Source organism: Notechis scutatus, chromosome 2 (assembly GCF_049901735.1).
Source record: "Notechis scutatus isolate UNSWTSFEM ecotype Mainland chromosome 2, rNotScu1.2, whole genome shotgun sequence".
NCBI lineage: Eukaryota > Metazoa > Chordata > Lepidosauria > Squamata > Elapidae > Notechis > Notechis scutatus.
This window is the reverse complement of record NC_142010.1, coordinates 226,268,031-226,288,643: the sequence shown is the minus strand read 5'-3', so window position 1 is coordinate 226,288,643 and position 20,613 is coordinate 226,268,031. Positions and strand designations below refer to the sequence as shown.

Here is a 20,613-nt window from a genome sequence, read left to right as displayed (position 1 = left end):
TTGTAGGTTAAAAAAAATCAAAGAAACAAAGAAATAAAAACAGAAATTCTAATTTACTAACCTAGGTACTTAGTTCAGAAATCTTAATCTGATAACATTAAGAAATAGGGCATACCTCTGCCACTAACTTGAAATTCTCATATGATTTCACTTAATATAGATATTTAAAGGTATGTGAAAGTGGATGTTTGAGGAATCTATATTTCAAATGTTAGGGAGTAGCAGCATTTGAATCTGAGTTCTGCAAGAGCACTGTTAAACATTTTTGGAATAGTTTTTTATAATTTATGCAGTTATAAAAATTATTTAATACAGATTATTAAAAATAATACCATGTTAATTAAAAAATAGCAATATTCCCAGTTTAAAACATGACAAGAAACATATTTTTTAAAAAAAATCTTTCATAAACCTTACTGATTCAGCTATCATATTGTATATAGAAATTTATTGTAGAGAATTGTATTATAAACATTTTGCTTTTATAATGAGGCAGCCTGGGAAAAAATATTACTTTTGAAAAGGAGGAAAGAAAATGCCTTTAAAAAGTAAATGTACACCTTTTAAGATCTAACAATAACCTTTCAGGCTTTTTGTTTTGTCTCATTTGGGAACAACGAAAAAGAGATATATTTTATGCTGAACATATATTTATTCATCCCAACTGCTCACTTGAAACGGCTAACTAGCAGACAGCAAGTATTTAGTACTTCAAATTTCCTTTACTGCTTTGGGCCTCCACTCTGCGTGTAAGATTAGGATGTGAAATCCTCTAAATGAAGTAGGAGTGGTCATGACCAATAGGTCAACGCAGAATTGGCCTACTTCTGCCTTCTAAAGTCAGTGGTGGGGAACTAAGTGTGGCCAAACAAGGAGCTTATTTGGACTCTGCCCAGGCTCAAAATTGCTGACTGTTGCTTTCAATTTTAATAAAAGGCCTGGCTTAAACACTTGCTAGAGTGCCAGCTGCATCTACTAACTAAAAAAAGAATACAAGCGAAGCAAAGACATTTACTTAACATATGATCACTTCTTTCATTAGTAATTTTCTCTTCATTGCAACAAACGGCTGTAAATGGATTAATGGCACAGTTCCAGAAAACATGTCACAGATCTCTTCCAACTATATAAACTGCTCTATAAAACATACCAAAAGAAGCTCACTTGTTCCTAACTTTCTATTAAAGTATCTTTTACAAGACAAATTTCCTATCAAGAATAGAGTACCATTTCAACATATCTAATCATAAAAAACCGTCATAAAAGAATGTATTACTATTATATGCTGAATATCACCACAATAAAATATTTTTGGTACATTTTAAGTTTCCTGTTGTTTAAAAAGAATAAAGCCACTTGTCCATTAATATACATAAGTAAATGTACTAAAATAATAAATATGAGAGATTAAGTCAAAAATATTTTATTAGTGTAAGCTACTTTAGTGAAGATGGCCACAACTCAAAACTCTAGAACCCTTAAATTGCCTGATCCTATGCTGATCATAAAGATGTATTACTTGATTTTTCCTGTGACAAAGTTAACAAGAAACAGTGCTTCTTGGGAATATACACAGATAGCCACAAAGAAAGTACTCTTTCTTCAACTTAAAAAAAGATTTCATTAAGGTTTTGAAATATAAATGTACTAAATTTAACTAATGCAATAATTAAGTAGATTAAGTCAAAAATATTTTATTAGTGTAGCTACTTTAGTGAAGATGGCCACAACTCAGGAAATCAGGTGCATATTGTCCCAAACAATTGTTTTCTGCTAAGGGGAGTCTTCCTGCAGAGTGCCTTGTTTTCAAAGGACAGGTTGGCTCTCTCTCTGATATTTAGGAAAGTTGTGAAAACCTGGCTATTTCAAAAGTCTTTTGCCAACTTGAAGGAATTAAATGATGCTGATCTTAAATTTAAGAGATAGCACTATGAGTATAATCAGGTTGTAGTTATTATAATGCTTTATTATTATTGTATTTTTGATAATGTTGGTTATATTCCCTGGTTTTTGTAAGCCACTTAGAGTTGTTTAGATTGAAGTGGCATAAAAGTCACAGCAGTAAATACTTTTTTTGAAAAGATGTATGAGACCATAAGATTCTTCTGCAGTTAACAAAAGAAAAAAAAAAGGGACACCCATGCTTGAAAATAATTTAGTACTTTAGATGTCATACAATCATTGTAACTCTCTGCTGTTCATTACAGTGGATAGATACTGTGCTTCTGTGAGGTACAAATCAGTTCTTCTGAATCTTTTTGAAATATGCACACCTCTAAAAAAATGGCAACAAGTCAACAAGGATTACTGTAATTATGTTATAAGACTCATACAGAGTGGGTATAAGTTATTACTAAGGCTGTGCAATTCATTTAGCAGGACTCTCTGGATTCTGCTCTAAAAATCCATAAAAGCAGCTGCAGTTATTCAAAGGCTCATCAAAGATACTTTAAAGTCCTCCAGAGGTTGTCTGAGCATGCGTGTACATTCCAAAATGACACTTCTCTGGAATAGGCTTTTGAAAATAAGTTATGGAAAATTGCTAGGAGTTATGGTATGACATATTTTATTTAAGAATGTACAGATAAGAACAACATTAAATCCCAGTAGTGTTCAATTGCTTTTTCAAACTACTGATAGTTTCAACTATCTGTCTCAAGAATTATTATAAAAGATTGTGCTGCAAGTATGTGTTTTATAAAAATCTAATAAAACACTATCAAAAGCAAATGGTTCATATCTTCTGAGGTCTAATTTGCAATAGATTGTTGCACTGACACTAATCATTGGATGGTTCCTTAAGACAAGCAGAAGAAATTTTATATGCAAATGTCATAATAGTATGGCCTTAATTCTAATTCTTTCTCCTCTTATTGCTTTCATGTATTTTTTGAAGCTTATATTAGTATTTTAAATAATATTTAATAATACATTTATTTTTATCCACTGTGATAGGTAATAAATGGAGATAACTTAATAAAGCTGCTAAGATGAATTGTTGGCAGGAAGAAGTGGTAGATTTTAATAATAGCTATAAGTGGTAAGTGGTTCTGACCTTTGAAGTCTATATAGCTTTGATGTAGTACTCCCTTAGTTAATCACAAGATAGTCTTGAAAGAAAAGTCTTCCCAAACACTATATTAAGTGTTACTATTTGAAATGTCTTTGTATATTCTTTTCTACACAGATTTCTCCTTCTTGATTCTGATATTTTAAAAGAAGTCTCTAATACTTAAATTATGAATAAATCTAGGGCTAGGTATATATAATCAAACACATTCAACAAGCATATTATTAGTAGTAATAATATGGAAAGGGGTGGTGCACAATGATTTTTTTGCACATGTATCTTATTCTGTGTTCTGAAAGGAAATGAGAAGAAAATGTATCTGATGTGAAATAAAACATGATTGGGCTGATATTTAACTTTGTACTTAAACTTTTTGTCCTGACAAAAAGTTAGAAGTAAACAAAAATAATTTTTATTTATTTTATTTATTTTTTATTTATTTTATTTGGTATAAGTAAATGAATACATGGATACATATAAGAAAAATAAAAGAAACAATAGGACAGGGACGATAGGCAGGTTGGTGTACTTATGCACGCCCCCTACAGACCTCTTAGGAAAGGGGTGAGGTCAATAGTAGACAGTCTAAGGTTAAAGTTTTTGGGGTTTGGGGAAGAAACCACAGAGTCAGGTAGAGTATTGCAAACATTGATCACTCTGTTGCTGAAGTCGTATTTCCTGCAATCAAGTTTGGTGCGGTTAACCTTGAGTTTGTATTTATTGTGTGCTCTTGTATTGTTGTGGTTGAAGCTGAAGTATTCATTGATAGGTAGGACATTGCAATGTATGATTTTATATAGTATACTTAGATTGGACCGAAGGCGGCGTAGTTCTAGGTTTTCTAGGTCTACAATTTCGAGTCTGGTGGCAAAAGGTATTCTGCAACGAGTAGAGGAGTGGAGAACTCTTCTTGTAAAATATTTCTGGATTTTCTCAACTGTGTTAATATCAGATACATAATGTGGGTTCCAGACTGATGAGCTGTATTCGAGTATTGGTCTAGCAAATGTTTTGTATGCTCTAGTTAGTAGTGTAATATTACCAGAGAAAAAGCTACGTAAGATCAGGTTAACAACTCTTAATGCCTTTTTGGCTATGTAGTTACAGTGGGCTCTAGCACTTAGATCATTAGAGATGAGTAGTCCAAGATCCTTGACAGAGTTTGAATCATCCACAAGGTCTTGACTATTCAGCCTGTATTTTATTTTCTGGGTTTTTTTGCCAATATGTAAGACAGAGCATTTATTTGTTGAGATTTGAAGTTGCCATTTGTTTGACCATTCTGATACATAGTTGAGGTCTTTTTGAATGGTAGCAGTATTGTCTGTGGTGTTGAATAGCTTTATATCGTCAGCGAAGAGAATGTAGTTGCTCTTAATATGATCACAGAGGTCATTTATGTAGAGTATGAAGAGAGTTGGTCCTAGAACATTGCCTTGGGGGACACCACTGTTGACAGGCACAGAATTCCTAGAACATTGCCTTGGGGGACACCACTGTTGACAGGTACAGAATTTGATAGGACACTCCCAATTTTGACCATTTGTTGTCTGTTTGACAGGAATGCTTCTATTCAGTTATGCAGATGTCCAGAGATACCATAAAATTTTAGTTTTAGGAGTAGTTTGTTGTGAACCATTGAATCAAAGGCTTTACAGAAGTCTATGTAGATTGCGTCTATTGCTTTGCCCTGATCGAGTTGTATAGTCCATATGTTTTTGCAGTGTAAGAGTTGCAGATTACAGGATAGTTTTTTTCTGAAACCAAATTGTTTATTAGACAGTAAGTTGTTTGTCTCTAAGTGGAGGATAATGGATTGGTTAATAATTGATTCCATGACTTTACAGGTGACACAGCATAAAGAGATTGGTCTGTAATTTTCCACTAGGCTGGGGTCTCCCTTTTTGAACATGGGGATGACTGTGGCTTGTGACCATAGGTTAGGCAAGGAGCTGGTCCTGAAAGATTTTTCAAAGATTATGCTTAGAGGTTCGGCTATGGCAGTGGGTAGCTTTTTAAAGAACTAGGCACATATTCCGTCCGGTACAACAGATAGAGATGGTTTTAGATTTCATAGTGCTTTTTCAACATTGTCTTCTGTAAAATCGATATGTATTAGATCATTGTAGTTGTCCTGTGGTTCGACTAGGAAATACTGGGCATGATGTTTACAAATACTGAGCCAAAGAATGAGTTAAAGAGGTTGGCTTTAATAGTATCATCGTTGCAGTCTTTACCATTAGGTCCTTTCAGGGGTAGGATGGACCTTGAGTCTTTTAGTTTGTTGTTTACAAAATTGTAGAAAGCGCGGGTGGAATTGATGCGTAGAAGGCTCTTGTTTAATGTGATAATTGATGCATTCAGTCTTTATCTGATGGCATAAATTTTTGTATTGGTTTTTGAAGTTGGCAATGTGACCAGATTTGTTTTTCTGCCAGAGTGATCCCTTTTTGGATTGAAGCTTCCTTAGTGTTATGGGTAATCTTTTTTTTCTGGTTTTTGGAGTTGTTATTGGTACATATAGTTTGATGACTCTTTTGACTTCAAGTAAAAATATGTTGTAATGGTCTTCTACAGTATTGCATCCAGTGAATAGAAATTGCCAATCAAGGGATGAGAGATCGTTGTCTATAAGATGCCTTTTTTGAAGTTATAATTGGGGATCACATCGTTGTGTTGATTTTTTTGTGGATGTATGTTGAGACAAAAGTCAATCACGCTGTGGTCACTGTTGGAAAAGGGTTCTTTAATTTGTATTCTGTAAATTGAATTCAAACTATTGCAGAAGATGAGATCGAGGCAGTTGTTAAGTCTAGTATTACAATGTACTTGTGAGAATATTTGTAACTTGGTATTTTTTGTAATTTATATATAATTATTTGAATTACCAAAAGGAGCATTAACTTTTATTGCAGGCAAATTCAGCTTTACACAACTAAATTTCCTGAAGATATATAAACACATTTGAAGATAGCTTTTTATCTTTCATAGTCTGTACTTCATTAGATTTTCTTCTACACAAATTTTTAACTGTCACATGCAACTCAAGCTGCACAGTTGTTGGTTCAGTTTTGGCAGACAAAGAATGTTGAAGCAGTTAGCCCATAATGTTTTCTTTCCAGTGAAGAGATGATAATCTGTGCACAATTGTACATGAACTCCAAAATGAAGCTGCCACTCACTAAGTCCTATGCTTATGTAAACAGACAGGAATAAAGAATATGGCATGTGACCAGTAAATTATGAGAGAGCAACACCTCAAGGTTAGAGGTCCCTGAAGATTTCAACAAATCTCACCAGATATGGCAACAGATTAAGCAAAGAGACAGATTGCCCTCCAACCTTAACCTGTTAAGACCTTTGAAGTCTTACAGTGACCTCTATGCTGCTCTTTCATACTAGTTGTTAGTTACACTAATTACAGCCTAATAGTATACTGGTGCCAGACATTTTTTTTTCTAAAACCAGCTAGTGAAAGAATATTAGAAAAACAGTAACTGCTCCAGCCAAATTGCAAGAGGCACATTACAAGCTTCTATGGCCAGTTTATAACAGATCTTGTACTTTTTATATATAAAAAGACAATTCAATAATAGCACTGTGAAGCTTTATAATGTATATTTGCTTTAAATAATCTCTAAATCAGATCAAACTGATCTTACTGTAAAAATTCAAATTTGAGATAGTCAACTAGATTGTTTTCTTAAAATTATGTTAACTTATACAATTACTGTATATCTGCTTAGAAATGTCTGAGTTCAATGGAACTTTAAATAAATAAATACAGAATAGCACTGTAAAGGAATCTGTTGTTTCTTTTCTTTTTTTAAAAAGCAGATGTTTTAAATATTTTTCACCAATTTTGAGAATAACTTCTTTTATGTTAAACATCATAACTATAGGGGCTTAGATACAGAACAAGTGCTTGCAAATAATTATTCTGGGAAACTCACATATTATAAAGATATATTGGATATTTTTATTTTTGTATTTATGCAAGGATGCTTCTTTGAGTTTTCCGCTACTTCTTTCTAATTTTAACCAAAATAACAAATCAAAGAGTCTTAGTGAAATTTTGCAGTGTGAGGTGGAAGTTTTCCAGTGTGAGGTGTAGGGAAAATTCACTTTAAAATTGGTGGGGAAAGTTGAGTTAGAGCACTACTCATACAAACCTCTCAAATAATCTCCCACAGGTTCTCTGCTTTTAATACAGTTTGATTTAACATCTCTGTGTCTAAAAATGTAGACTTTTATCATTTATACATACAGACATATACAGTTCATCCTACATTTTCATTGACTTTTAAGAAATATAGAGTAGGGTTAATGATACATTTATACATAGTTTTTAAAATTTACAGTTAGAAAATAAGTTAAACAAGGAATCCTTTAAAAGCATATTTAAAATAATATACCTCTTAAAACTCTATGAACACAGAGGAAACCACCAATGTAACGATACCAGTGAACCAAAATGCCTTCAAATGGGTTGTAGCAGCTTATATGGATCAACATAAAACGTAACTTAACTGAGAAGATACTTAAGTAATACATAAGTAATAACTGTGGATGTGGACTCCCATTACAGTACAACTTAGTTGATAGATATTTCAGAGAACAGGTGCTTCGATACAGATAATCAGAGTTGGAAAGGACCTTGTAGGTCATCTAGTCCAACCCCCCCACCCAAGCGGGAGACCCAACACCATTTCTGACAAATGGCAGTCCAATCTCTTCTTGAAAGTCTCAAGTGATGGCGCTCCCACAAATTCTGAGGGCAAGCTGTTCCATTGGTTGATTGTTCTCACTGTCAGAAAGTTTCTCCTTATTTTGCAAAATAACTAGGCCATAAGATGTTCTATAAGGTTTTGTACCTCATGACAAGCACTTTCCATAGTAGTAGACAAACAGGCAATGCCTTCAGATATGTTTGTATTACATTACCATTTCAGCATTCTAAACATGCCCCTCCTATACAGCACACTGTAATAATTCAGGCCTGAGATTATTTATGTATGGATTTTTAATAGCATCATATTATATATGTACTATTTAATAGCACATGCTGAGGCCTTACTGACACTCTAATATTCTGTAATAAAATTATAATATTAGCGCCCATAAGGCTTAGGCATATACACAGAGTGGAGCCCCACTAAATGCAAGATAAAAATGCTCAAAAATTGAGCATACTTGTAATTTGAAAACGAAGATATCCTATATTATTGGACAGAGAACATCCAATTCAACATATGTTGTATTATATTTTTTCAATTATGAAATTTACTTGCCACAAGAGAAGAAACAAATATCATAATTTTTTAAAAATGTTATACTATGAACTAGATTGCTACTGTTTTAGAAAATGAAAGCAAAATTTGTTTCTCTCCTTTAACTAATATAAAAGGTGACTCTTAACTTTTTCTTAAGTGTCAATATCTTATAAGAAATTTTTATACAAGTTTTAAAATTCATATTCATTCACTAATATATCTTCTTTATTTTATTATTAAATAATAGCCTGTAATATCAAGTTGTTTAAATAACAGATAAATTTATAAATCTCTTCTCTTTCAATTAAAAACCCTTTCTAAATAGCGATACCTGAACTAAATACATGTGTGAATTTTGAAAGATGGAAAGGAATTATGGCTGTAATTCAAAGCCTATTTTTATAATTACATAAATAGCAGTAACTCATTGATATTCACTCTTGAGTTTATTTTCTTAGATTTTTCCTGAAGTCCTGGCTTTAGTCTATATATTGCCTCCCTTTTCCTTACAAGAGACTAATCCATGCATTTGTCAAGGCTTGGCCCTGCAAATTAGAATATATGGTACCATATTACAAAGTAGATTTAATATGGCTTGATCATCTATGATGGATTTAATGTTTTTGCAATACAATGTGAAAAAGTTTGTGAAAACATTCCTTTCTATCCTGCACTAAGTCAAGGATAGACTAGAAGTAGGTCCCTGTACTAGGTGATAAGTTGGGCCACATGACCTCAGAGATCCTTTCCAATCCGTACATTTGATATATTCTATGAATAGACCTTGAAAAGTTCATATATTTTTCCAAAACCAACTTATTAAAAGTATGGTTGCCATAAAGTAAATTTAATGATATATTTTCAAAAAGTTTATCATTTTTAAAATGCAATCTGAATATGCATCAGCATACTGCATATACATCTTAACTTGGTGGAAGGTAGCCTTTAAACAATCTAGGTCATATAATCTGATGTGAGCATGCACAAAATCACAAGCAAACAGCTATTTTGTCCAGTAGCACAACAAAACACAGGTAGAAGCTGATTTTCCAACAAAGGAGCTTGGCTTCTAGCCATTACATCACATTGGTGGAAGAGATACAAGAAGTTGATCCTTGATTTTGCTATAAATAGCACTTGCATTTAATATAATAGTATTTAGAATTCTTTTATATTAGTTTCATTATTTTTTCTAAAACAAACCTTGGATGTTTTTCAGGTGTTTCCAATCCAATTTTCCCAGAGAATCATGGGAAGGGACTTTTTAAGAGAGCAGGATGTAATATATAGATTTGAATGAAGATTTGATTTTGTGGTATATAGGAATATATTTCCATATACAGAACTACAGTATATATGTGAGTTTAATTGTAAATTAAAATACCAAAATATATGTCAAAAAGTATGAAAAATGTTATCAAGAGTGTTGTGAGTACATTTACAAAAGCAGTGACTGGCAGTAATGGAGGAGTCATAAATAAGTTATGGGGAAATGATATTAAAAGTTTTTTTTCATTATAAATGTAATACAAGTATATCAACAGAAAAATAAAACCAAGTAATTTAAACAAACATTAATATAGTTGGAACAGCTAATAATACTGGATTAGAAAAATAATCAGTTTAGTAATCTGTTTCACAAAAGACATCAAGCTTCTTATTTCAATTAAATTCTGATGTATGATATGTGTTTATTTTCACATAATTTTGTTTTGTAATCTTAAAATGTGGAATTTCAGAAAGTCACTTGGACTTTCTAAGAAAGTTTCTCCAACTCACAGTAAAAAAATGATTTCTTGCAGCTGAAGAGACACAAAGCTAATTCACACTTGCAGTTTACAAGTCCACTAATCCACAATCAGATGAAGTGTGAACTCAGCTGCTCAGGAATAATTGTCCCCTAATCCTTAGCAATTTGCACTTCATTAATTAAGTGAGAATTAATCCTTACTACTACTATCCTGATGAATTGCATGAAGGGATTGCTCCAGTTCTGATGCCTCCATCCTAAATAACAGAAATGGATCTAACAGGATAATTTTAGCCTTTGTTGTTATACACTTTCTTTGTGAAAGACAACATGCATTGTAGAGATCATATTTGACTCACAATGTTCTAGGTATTTCACAGCAATGGATAGCACTGATACAGAATATACAAATCGAAAATAGTTAAAAAAAATAGTCATTAAGGATAAGCAATATACTTCCTGACAATGTGTTAAATATGCTCATTTCTCTCCAAGGAACTGATGGTGAGATAATACTCCATTAACAAATGAAAAGAAGTGCTAGTATCTGACTGCTCCATTCATACAGTAATATCTTCAAGAACAGGGCTACTGGGACCAAATTCAGTGAGTTTAAGATAAGCAAAGCACTGAAGTAAACAAGGAACTTTCTAATCAATAAGTAAATGAACTTTTATTAATATTTTGATGGAAACTACAATTATTGTCATATGCAACTACTTCAATAGACTTTATTGATCTGTTATATTATTGTTGTTTTTATTGTTACATTTTGGTTTATTGGTAAACATACAGTACCGTACACTAATATACACTATTTACAAAAGGGTGAAATTGTTTTTGGAAATCAATATTAATAATCAGGCAATTTGTACATATTTTTAAAATTATTTTGAGCTTTTTTTAGCTTAAGTACAATTGTACTTACAAAAAATACATCTCCTCTATTTGCTTCTGTATAGGAGAACAGAATGATCTTAAGACTTTCTGATTTTGGCTAGAAAAAAAATTCTGACGTCTATTCCATCAGACAGCAAAGAATTAGAATTTTCTATATTTGCTGCCATCTAAACTGCTTAAATATGGTCTGCTTTCTGAATGACACCTATTTCATACATTGGTCAAATTCTAGTAACAAAATATTTTTATTCTATGTTTAACATTTAAGATTTTCTATTAATCTTCCACCTGCATTGTATCCTCCTGCATTATATCAAACATATTATATTTATCAGGATTTTAAAATACAAATGCCTGCTTTATGCAGTTTCAATTAAATTTTACTTACAAGTTTTCTTTATATATGAATAGCCTTATGAATCAGATCAAATCTCAATTTATTTCATGTAGTGGACAATCAGAAGCCTCCAGCGGATTTAGAAGCAGGATGATGCAGTTCCAGTGATACCCAACTGAGGTTGTCAAAACTAATGAACCTGACCTCCATTACATTAATTTCCTTTTAATGTTATCCAGGCTAGTAGTGATTATCACATCAGATTAATTATGCACTATTTGAATATGTTTTTCTTTGGTTTATTCTAAAAGCCTTTCTGCCAGTCACTGTCTCTCATTCCAACTCACTTCACAGGGTTGTTGGAAATTAGGAGGAGAGAAATATTAGGTATTTTGTTCCCTTGAGTTACTTATGAAAACGTATGAAAAGGTGGGATATAAATAAATGAGAAAGTTAAAGAATATCAATAAATTATGTTTATACCTTTTATTATCAACTATCAAACCAGCACTTAATAAATACCCCACAGCTAGCAGGTGTTCAAGGAACAATGAAGGCTTTGGAAATTAATGTTCAGATATCATGATGTGTGTATGTCTATAGAGTTGAGAAATATGCAGGCAATGGCTTTCCTTGTGATACTTTTAATTAGAAAGAAAGAAAACAAACTGTCTGCATGGATCATAGACAAGTTAACTTTGGCTGTCACCTGAAGTACAAATGATCAGGCTCAAATTACAATATTTTGAGAAGTCTACAATGTTGCAAAAGAGAAGAAGATGACTAACAGAAAAATATATGGTCTCAATTATAGCAGTGATCAGTGCATATCATCCTGGGGAAGTCAATGTATGGGGTTACTAATTGTCAACATCAACTTTATAGATCATAATCAATCAAATCAATGCAAGTATTTACTATACATACTTCAATCATTTACCCTCTCATTCACCCTTTTTTCTTTATCTCAAATCTCCAAGCCCCATTCTAACCCCAGCTCCTGCCAACTTTACACTTTGAAAGCATTCAAATGCAAGTAGGTAAATAGGTACCAGCATTCCATGTGCCTCCATGTATAGTCATGCTGATAATATGACCATGGAAGTGCCTTTGGACAACACTGGCTCCCTTAGTTAAGAAACCAATATGAGCATTGTCCCCTGGAGTCAAACATGATTGGACAGGGGAAGCCTTTACCTTTATCTTTACCTTAGATGTAGGACACTGATGTGAATTGGTGATCCAGAAAAATTTGAAAACATCAAAATGCTATTCAGTAAACTAGTAATCTCCTGGTGGCAAACAACTAGCTTATTTCAGGAACAGATATTGCATACCTGCAGAAACACGTGGGCAATCAGGTAGCATGGACTCTACTGATGTATCCAGAGGTTCTGAACTTGATACCCAATTACAACAATTCTGAAATTAAAGAGAACTTTGAATTATAAAAAAACCTTAGATTTTTTTTAACCCTATTGCAGAAGCTTAATCATAGAGATTGTAATGTCACGACCAAAAAAATAAACTGGTCTTATAATTACATCCACAAATATTTTCTCTTACCTGGCAATGAAATTACCATGGAAGTAGCATTAACAATAAGAACTTTCCTTTCATAAATCCCTAGATCAGCTGCCGCAAGTGCTTGGCAAATATGGGTAACTATATAAATTTGATTAATAATAAATAAATATATTAAATCTTCCTCAAGGATTTAATATATTATACATGGAATTAATATGAGACACTCCTGAGTAACATCTAAATAATGGAGAATAATTATTTTATTGTTCTCCATTGGATAGATCTCACTCAAGTACTGTGTCCAGCTTGGGACATCACACTATTAAGGGGAAGATGTACAAAATGGAACAGGTAGAAAGAGGATAACCTGACCCTTGGAATTTAAGTGGTATCAAAAGAGATGGAAAAAATTGGAAATACTTTGCCCTTGAAAATAAATAAATACTGAGGGGAGTCTATCATGCTTCAGATATCTTAAAGATGCATTAGTTCAAATAATACATCCTAATTGGATATCTGTCTTTTTCTATACTTATGTAAAATTAGTATGGTTAATTGGGCTAAAACTTTATTAAAATGGAACTGACTCAAGTCATACATAAAATAAAAGAGAGAGAAATGAAATAGGTTATGGGAAATAAAATATGAATGATATTATGAATAATAAATCAGCATGAATTACAAATTATGAATCTATTAATTGCTTATTTCCTAATTAAGTCTTTTACTTTTCAACTTCCAAATTTAAATATCATAGTGTCTTCTCCAGAACTATTACTTTTACTTTTCATAAATAATGATTGTCAAATAAAATAATCCACCAAGTTTTTGTTAAAATATGAATATTTGATTTCATTTTTCTACAATTAATTAAATACTTATAATAAAACTTGAGGAATAAGAAAGAACTAAATACATGCATCCCATATAAATAATGGGTGATTGTCCTTATGATAAAAAGCATGTATTGTATATTTTTAAATGTTTGCTGCCACAATTGTGCACTAAGGAATCCATCCTTGAAAGATTCTTGATTGGTAGATCAAGTGTCTTATTTTAGCTTCTTAATTCATTCTGTCTGGAAGAAGATGTCAGATGTGTTTAGGTGAGGAGAGAATTTCTAAGTCATCTCCACCAATAAAGTCAGAGCCATGAGTTTTGAAAAGATTTGTCAAGACAATTCTACTGTTCTGGGACCAGAGAGAGGGGGAAGAACATGAAGAAGAGGTGCTGTATGAGATTAGAAACTGTTCACAGGCATTGCATATTTTGTAAGAAACACTAGATCAGTAAAATGATTGAACTGTGCAAAAAAAGCCAGGAAAGCATTAAAAATATATAACTGGCTAGTGTATTTGTTATCTTTTTACCTAATTGTGTGATGGTAATACTTCTGCATTTTATGAAGACTTTAAAATGCACATTTGCAGACCAGTTTTTAATTAACACCAGAAAGTAGAATTGGAATTTTTATGAGCTATTATATGTTTGACATAGATAAAATTAATATTTCTACTGATATAACATTACATCAGAGAATTTAAGAGAACACCAAAGATTTCAACAAAATTAACTTACTTTATCCTATATACAATGAGCCATTGGTTATAAGAATTAAGTATTTCAAATGCAGACTGAAGATACGAAAATGGAAAATTTGTTTTATCAGTCATCACAATGTCTAACAAAAATTTAAAAATAGGACTTCTACTGGCATTAAAATATGTATGCTGTGAGGTAGATAGGTAGATAGATGCAACGAAAAAATGCTATTGTTAACTATTCATTCTTTCAGTAACAGCAATTACTACTGCATGTACAAAGCTACTGAGAGAAAAAAGAATTATTATTCAATCTCTCAATCAATGTAATAAAAATATACCCTGATGGCATGACGTAGTTTAGAAACACATCTAAAATTCATGTAATAGAACACTGCTTAGATGAGATTCTTTGAGTATCCCATCCATATTTTAATTCACTAGTTTCTGAAAATAAAATCAAAGGTAATGGATTGTTTTATTTAAATGTATTTCAGTAACAATTAATTATTAGGTTAAAATGGGAGATGTAAATTGTAATGCTTTGCTCCTGATAATATATATTCAATGTTTTGAATTTTCATAATATATTTCTTTTTCTCAGCAAGCTTTTCAACTTTAGTATTTTACTCAATTGCTCAAAAAAGATAAATACAGAAAACTTTGTTATTGGTATTTACTGGAAATATAAAGAAAAAAAAACCTTGCAAAATGAAGTAAATATTAGATTTCTAATGAGTTGCATTTTCAGGGTAGCATTTCCATATTTAAGAGTTAGAAAGTCATTTTAAAGAAATATTTTTATCAACCAATTCCCAAATGAATTTATGCTTTTTTGTTTATTTACTTGAATGTGCCATTCCAATCATAAAAGACTCTTAGCGGCTTATATTTCTTTTTATCCAGTAATATTAAAACTAAACAAAGAATAGTAGCAAAACAATGAACCTTACAGTTAGTGATCTATATGAAAGAAATGTTGAAGTGGTTTGCTTGTAAGAATAATGAATGAGAATTAACCCGCAAAACATGCACATGATGGAATAGTAGGATATTAAGAAGGTGGAGACTATGAAAATTATGATTGGATGGAATTAACAGTTTGCAATGTTAGAAAGGAATGAATAAATAATGTAAACTAGATTTATGTTAGATTTTCTCTTCTCTTCTGCATTTCTTTTCTTAATTATGTCATTTTTTCTGCACTCCAACTCCAACTAACCTAAACAAAATAGCATTATGGTAAGTAGGTAAGCATATATACCTTAGACATAATGTTTAGTGAAACTCTTTGATGATCAGAATTGGATTTTAACAATGGTCTGGAGTTTGTATGAAAAATTTAAGTCCTGTTGGATGAATTGAATAAAGTTCATAGTCTCTTTATAACAGTCTTTATGTACAAGGGCATTAATGTCCCCATAAGAGAAAAGTGTAAAAGCAGAAGGAAGGAGGTGCTGCTTCTGATAATGAGAATGATAGTTGGCCAGTTTATGCACTTGGTTATCAGAATACATCCTTACCTCTCGCATCCACTCTCGAACAATTTTATCAGCTTCTTGATGCCACACGTTATGAACTGAATCTGTCAATGCCACTGCAGTAACTTTATTTTTTACTTCTGTTTCTCGCTGAATCATCTGTGGAAAATATAAATACAAAAATTAATTAAAACACGAAAAAACATCTAATGTAAATAGTCAGTGAACCACTTCTATTAATCTACAGTTTCACTGAAAAAACAAAATATTATACTTCAGGGAAAGTGGAAAGTATTCAATAACAACTTTTCCCAAGTTTTATTTCTGCATTGCAGAAAATACTATTTATATCCTACAAACTACAGTCTTACTGAGCCATCAATTTCATTTATTCACATTACTTTCTGGTCAACATGACTACCTTAGATGCTCAGAATCATTCTGGAATTATTTACTACTCAAATGTTAATTAAAATATCTGTTCACTGCTTCTCATGTTGGAAAACACATAGAGGTGTACAAGATGAAAACATTTATATGCACTGTATACTGCTATGAGTTATGTTTATAAAATATTGTAACTTAGCTTGCATGTAGCACTAAACCACAGTTTATTTTTAGAGACAGCATTTTGAGTATGTAGATCACAGATATTCCTAATAAATGCAGTTAACTTTATTTTTTTTCTTTCTATAGCACCCCTTGTGCTGTCCAGACAGTTTAGAGTTAATGGGATTTGGGATAGTTACTTAGGAATTGTGAGCTGTCCTCTTAAGGGAATGCATCATGGTAAATGTAGTTAAAGGTATCCTGGGAAATGTAGTCCATGTCACGTGACCACATCTGTAATCCTGATTGGTCACTATATTGACCCTTGTTGGGTTGGGGAAGGCTCCCTCACTCTTGCCTGAAACCACCATACTATACCATGCTTCAATCATCATGGGGTTGAGACCTTTTTATGTTTCTATACTACAAGACAGATACACAAAGGATTGGACATTAAGAAGAACTTCATCACAAATGTGAGTTATGAGGATACCTGATGCACCAATAAAAATACTTTGTTATGGATGTTTAGTGGAGTTGCACTGCCTGCTTTATACCATTCAGAGAATAATAAGCAGAACAGTAGAAAGATAAAATTAGTCTTGATTCCTGGAAGAAGTAGAAAAAAGCAGCTGGAGTCACAGTAAAATGACATTGTTTGATTTGAGACTCCCTAAAGTAAACAAATTTGACTCTCTGTGATAAAGACAAAGATATGTTGAAGCCAGGAGTGAATGTGGAATGTATGTAGATCACAGATATTCCTAATAAATGCAGTTATTTATTTATTTTTCTTTCTATATCACCCCTGCTTCACTTTACTCCTGAAACAAGTGTTTTGTTTTTCAATAACTGTATAATTGGGTATTTTCCTATGCATTGATTGCAAAAGTTGACTAGGGAATTTAAATGCAAATATAGATATTTGTAATAATAAATTCAATCTATATGTAATAAAAGAATGAATAGACTATTGAATAATGTAATTGAATACAGTAGCAACAGTTGCTGTTTTTTTTAAATAAAAAAGTACAATTAAGCTTCTTGAACTTGTATTTTATCTTACCAATAACAAAAATGTATATTTTAATAGAGCTTTTAAACAGACAAAAAGAACAGGAAGAGAGTGCTTCCCAAGAGTGACACGTCAATCTCAAATCATGGGTATGATTATTGAGTGTTATCCTTAAATTATGGTTAATGAACTTACTCATGATGAGATAGAAAAAGAATAATTAAACTAAAGGAAGTATGACCAGTGTGATTATAACACATCAATTCTATATATCTTTTCAACGGTGGCTTATGTATTATCAACCCCACTCCCCACTCAAACAGTGAACTACAGAATATAAGATTAGAAAGCAAGATAAAGAATAAGAGAATGAAGGATTATTAAAATAAATAACATTAAAACCCAAAGCATCACAACTGGTATTGTGGACAGTATGACACTAAAAATATTTAATTTGCAAATTTTTTCCACTAGAAATCACTGAATTTTTCTTTTCAGCTAACTTAGCATTTTAATATTACTATTCTTTACTGACTATATCTATATTTTAAATATAATTTTAAACTACTACTTTTAAGACATGACACTAAAGTATGTATTTACCTAGACAACAATCAGTTTATGAAGTTGATATATTTGTGGTAACTGCCTAACGTAAGAGCAGATGTCTGTGGGTTTTATTTTAACTGGACTTCCTCACTATATAGTAGTACATGAGTTCTATAATAATTTTGTGCAATAATTGTACATGATTACTAGCTGTTGATCCAGTCAAGCTAAAAGACAGAATGTAGTAGCATCATAATTAAGAATATAATCACATTTTAAACCAATATTTTAAGAATTAGATTAGATAAAATGTCTTTCTAACCCAGCACTCAATTTTAAATATTTATCAGCCTAGTGACCTCAGAAAAAATCCTGTACTGGAGATTATGTTGCAGATTATGTGGCATACAAATTATGCAGGATGGAAGGCAAAACTTTTATTACTTAAACAGTAATGGTTTAAAACCTGTTTTTGGTGCAGACAAATCATACATGCACTATAACTTAGAAATCCTTCAGCCCAGTGCTTTTAAGATTTAATTTTGACAGCCAAATTTTCTCATTCCTTACTTTTTCTTTGTCTGAATGAACAATTGGTACATTCTGAAGATAAAAAGGAAAAAAATAAAGTTATTAAATAAAGTTGTAGATGTTATTTTATAACCTGCAGCTCAGCTCTACACTAATTTTTAAGTAGCTTTCTAACTCTCATGACCAGGGGAAATGAAATCATCTACCAGTGGAACTAAAGCAAAAGTAAGTAATATTTTTGAGCTGCTGGGCATAACTAAAAAATGGAGAGCATGTTATAGATATGTAATTTGAAGTTGACACACTTCCGAACATATAACTGGAGAATCGCCTACGGACTTTGAAAACGGACAAGTTTGACATTTAACATGGAGGCTGGGCAAATAGAAGATACAGAAATGTATAAAATTTTATGAGGATTTAGTAAAGATATATTTCAGCTATGTCAGTTTAGTGTAGTGGTTAAGAATTAGTGGTTAAGAAAATTGGGAGATTGTGAATCTAATTCCTACTATAAGCATGAGGCCAGCTGGGTGAGTTCTGGGAAGCAGGCTCTATCAAACAAACCACTCCCTGAATCCTGCCAAGAAAACTGTAGGGACATGTCCAGACAGTTGTCAGAAGGCAATACTGAATGGTAGGGCCACACACAAACTACAGCTACTATTATACCATCTCCTAAATCACAAGCAGCATATCTTAAACATCAGAAGACTTGCTAAGCATTCTTCTGAGGTTCCAAAATGTATCTGGTTGGTTACTCTTTGAAATAGAATGGTGGAGGAGCTAACTCTTGACCTGATCCAAATTCTTCTCAAATTCTTACAGATGTTTCTTGTAAATGGGGATGAATAATCAATTTTATAGGCAAAGAACTTTATAAACATATCAGAGTGTCCTACAGGACAATATTCACAAGCTTCTCTTTCTAGGAAAGAACAAGTAATTCTAACATGAGCTGCTGTATGCAAATCTGCAAGTGCAATAAACATTGAGAAGTGATCACTTGTTACTTTTTTATTATTCTGGTATACACCTGTATGTGTGTATGTCACTGTGTTTAGCCACATTCATTCTTTTTCTCTATAGGGAACATTTCAAAGTAGAAAAAAATAAGGAAGTAATCCTGTCCATCTTGTTGCCTCCCTATTTCAGAGGTCAACAAAGTACATGACAACATTGTGCTCAAAATTTCTGTTGAGAAACGTTTCTGCACTAATATGTCATACAACAGCAGTACTACAGATGCACAATAGAAATGTGCAACCTCATTGTGACTTGCATTGAACTCGAAGTACACACACACACACACACACACACACACACACACACATCTCTTCTACTTATTTGAACTGAATAAGATTTCAGAAGTAAGGCAAAATAAAGCAAAGTAGCAATGCTTAAAAGATAGTCAAATGGGGGACTTCTGTGACTGATACAAAGACCAAAAGTATTAAGAAAATTAAGTATAAAGAGATTGAAATGGGTTCACAGAAGGCAATAATAAAGTATGAATTCCATAAAGATGAAGATGATTACTATACTTTTGGTGAAAATACAGAGAGCGGTTGTAAGGTTGATAGTATTAAATGATCACATATAACACTAGGTTCCTTGTTGCAAGCAGCTTACCCATCTCTAGAATATCAAATCATATATATCACCAACATCACCAAAAGAGGAACACATCACTGATCCTCGTGAGTTGGATTAAGCACACTAATTCAAAGCCTGACAGGCTTAAGTAATGAGCATATGAAGGGCTCTAAATGGTACTTGCAGTATACAGCAGAATCCTAATAAAATCTTGAGATCACAAGATGAAAAAGCAAGGCATTGCTTTTGAATGGAAGAAATATACAGGTAAAGTATCTGTAGATAGTCCTAACAGGAAGGCTTGAAGTTGCTGGTAAGACAAGAACAATAATGGAAACAAGGCAATAATGGAAACAAGAATATATAAACAGCAAAGAAAGTAAATTAGGTAAAAGAAATAGAAGAACAATACTAATACAGTAAATATTGAAAATTTGTTGCAGTAAGAATAGCAAAGGAAGAAAAGAGAAAAACTACATTTAAGGACCAAAGGT

The 20,613-nt window shown here is 32.2% G+C and overlaps 1 protein-coding gene across 14 annotated transcripts in view; it reads right to left on the bottom strand.

Annotated features, from left to right (window-relative positions):
- The window catches only part of ARB2A (ARB2 cotranscriptional regulator A), a 219,307-nt gene that overhangs the window by 63,217 nt on the left and 135,477 nt on the right, over positions 1–20,613 (bottom strand). For all 14 annotated transcript variants that reach the window (XM_026672399.2, XM_087958187.1, XM_087958181.1 and 11 more), the window contains 2 exons: positions 15,922–16,038; positions 12,668–12,752 (listed from right to left, as the gene is read on the bottom strand). In XM_026672399.2, coding sequence (XP_026528184.1) covers positions 12,668–12,752; positions 15,922–16,038 — 202 coding nt within the window. The remainder of the gene's footprint in view (positions 1–12,667; positions 12,753–15,921; positions 16,039–20,613) is intronic.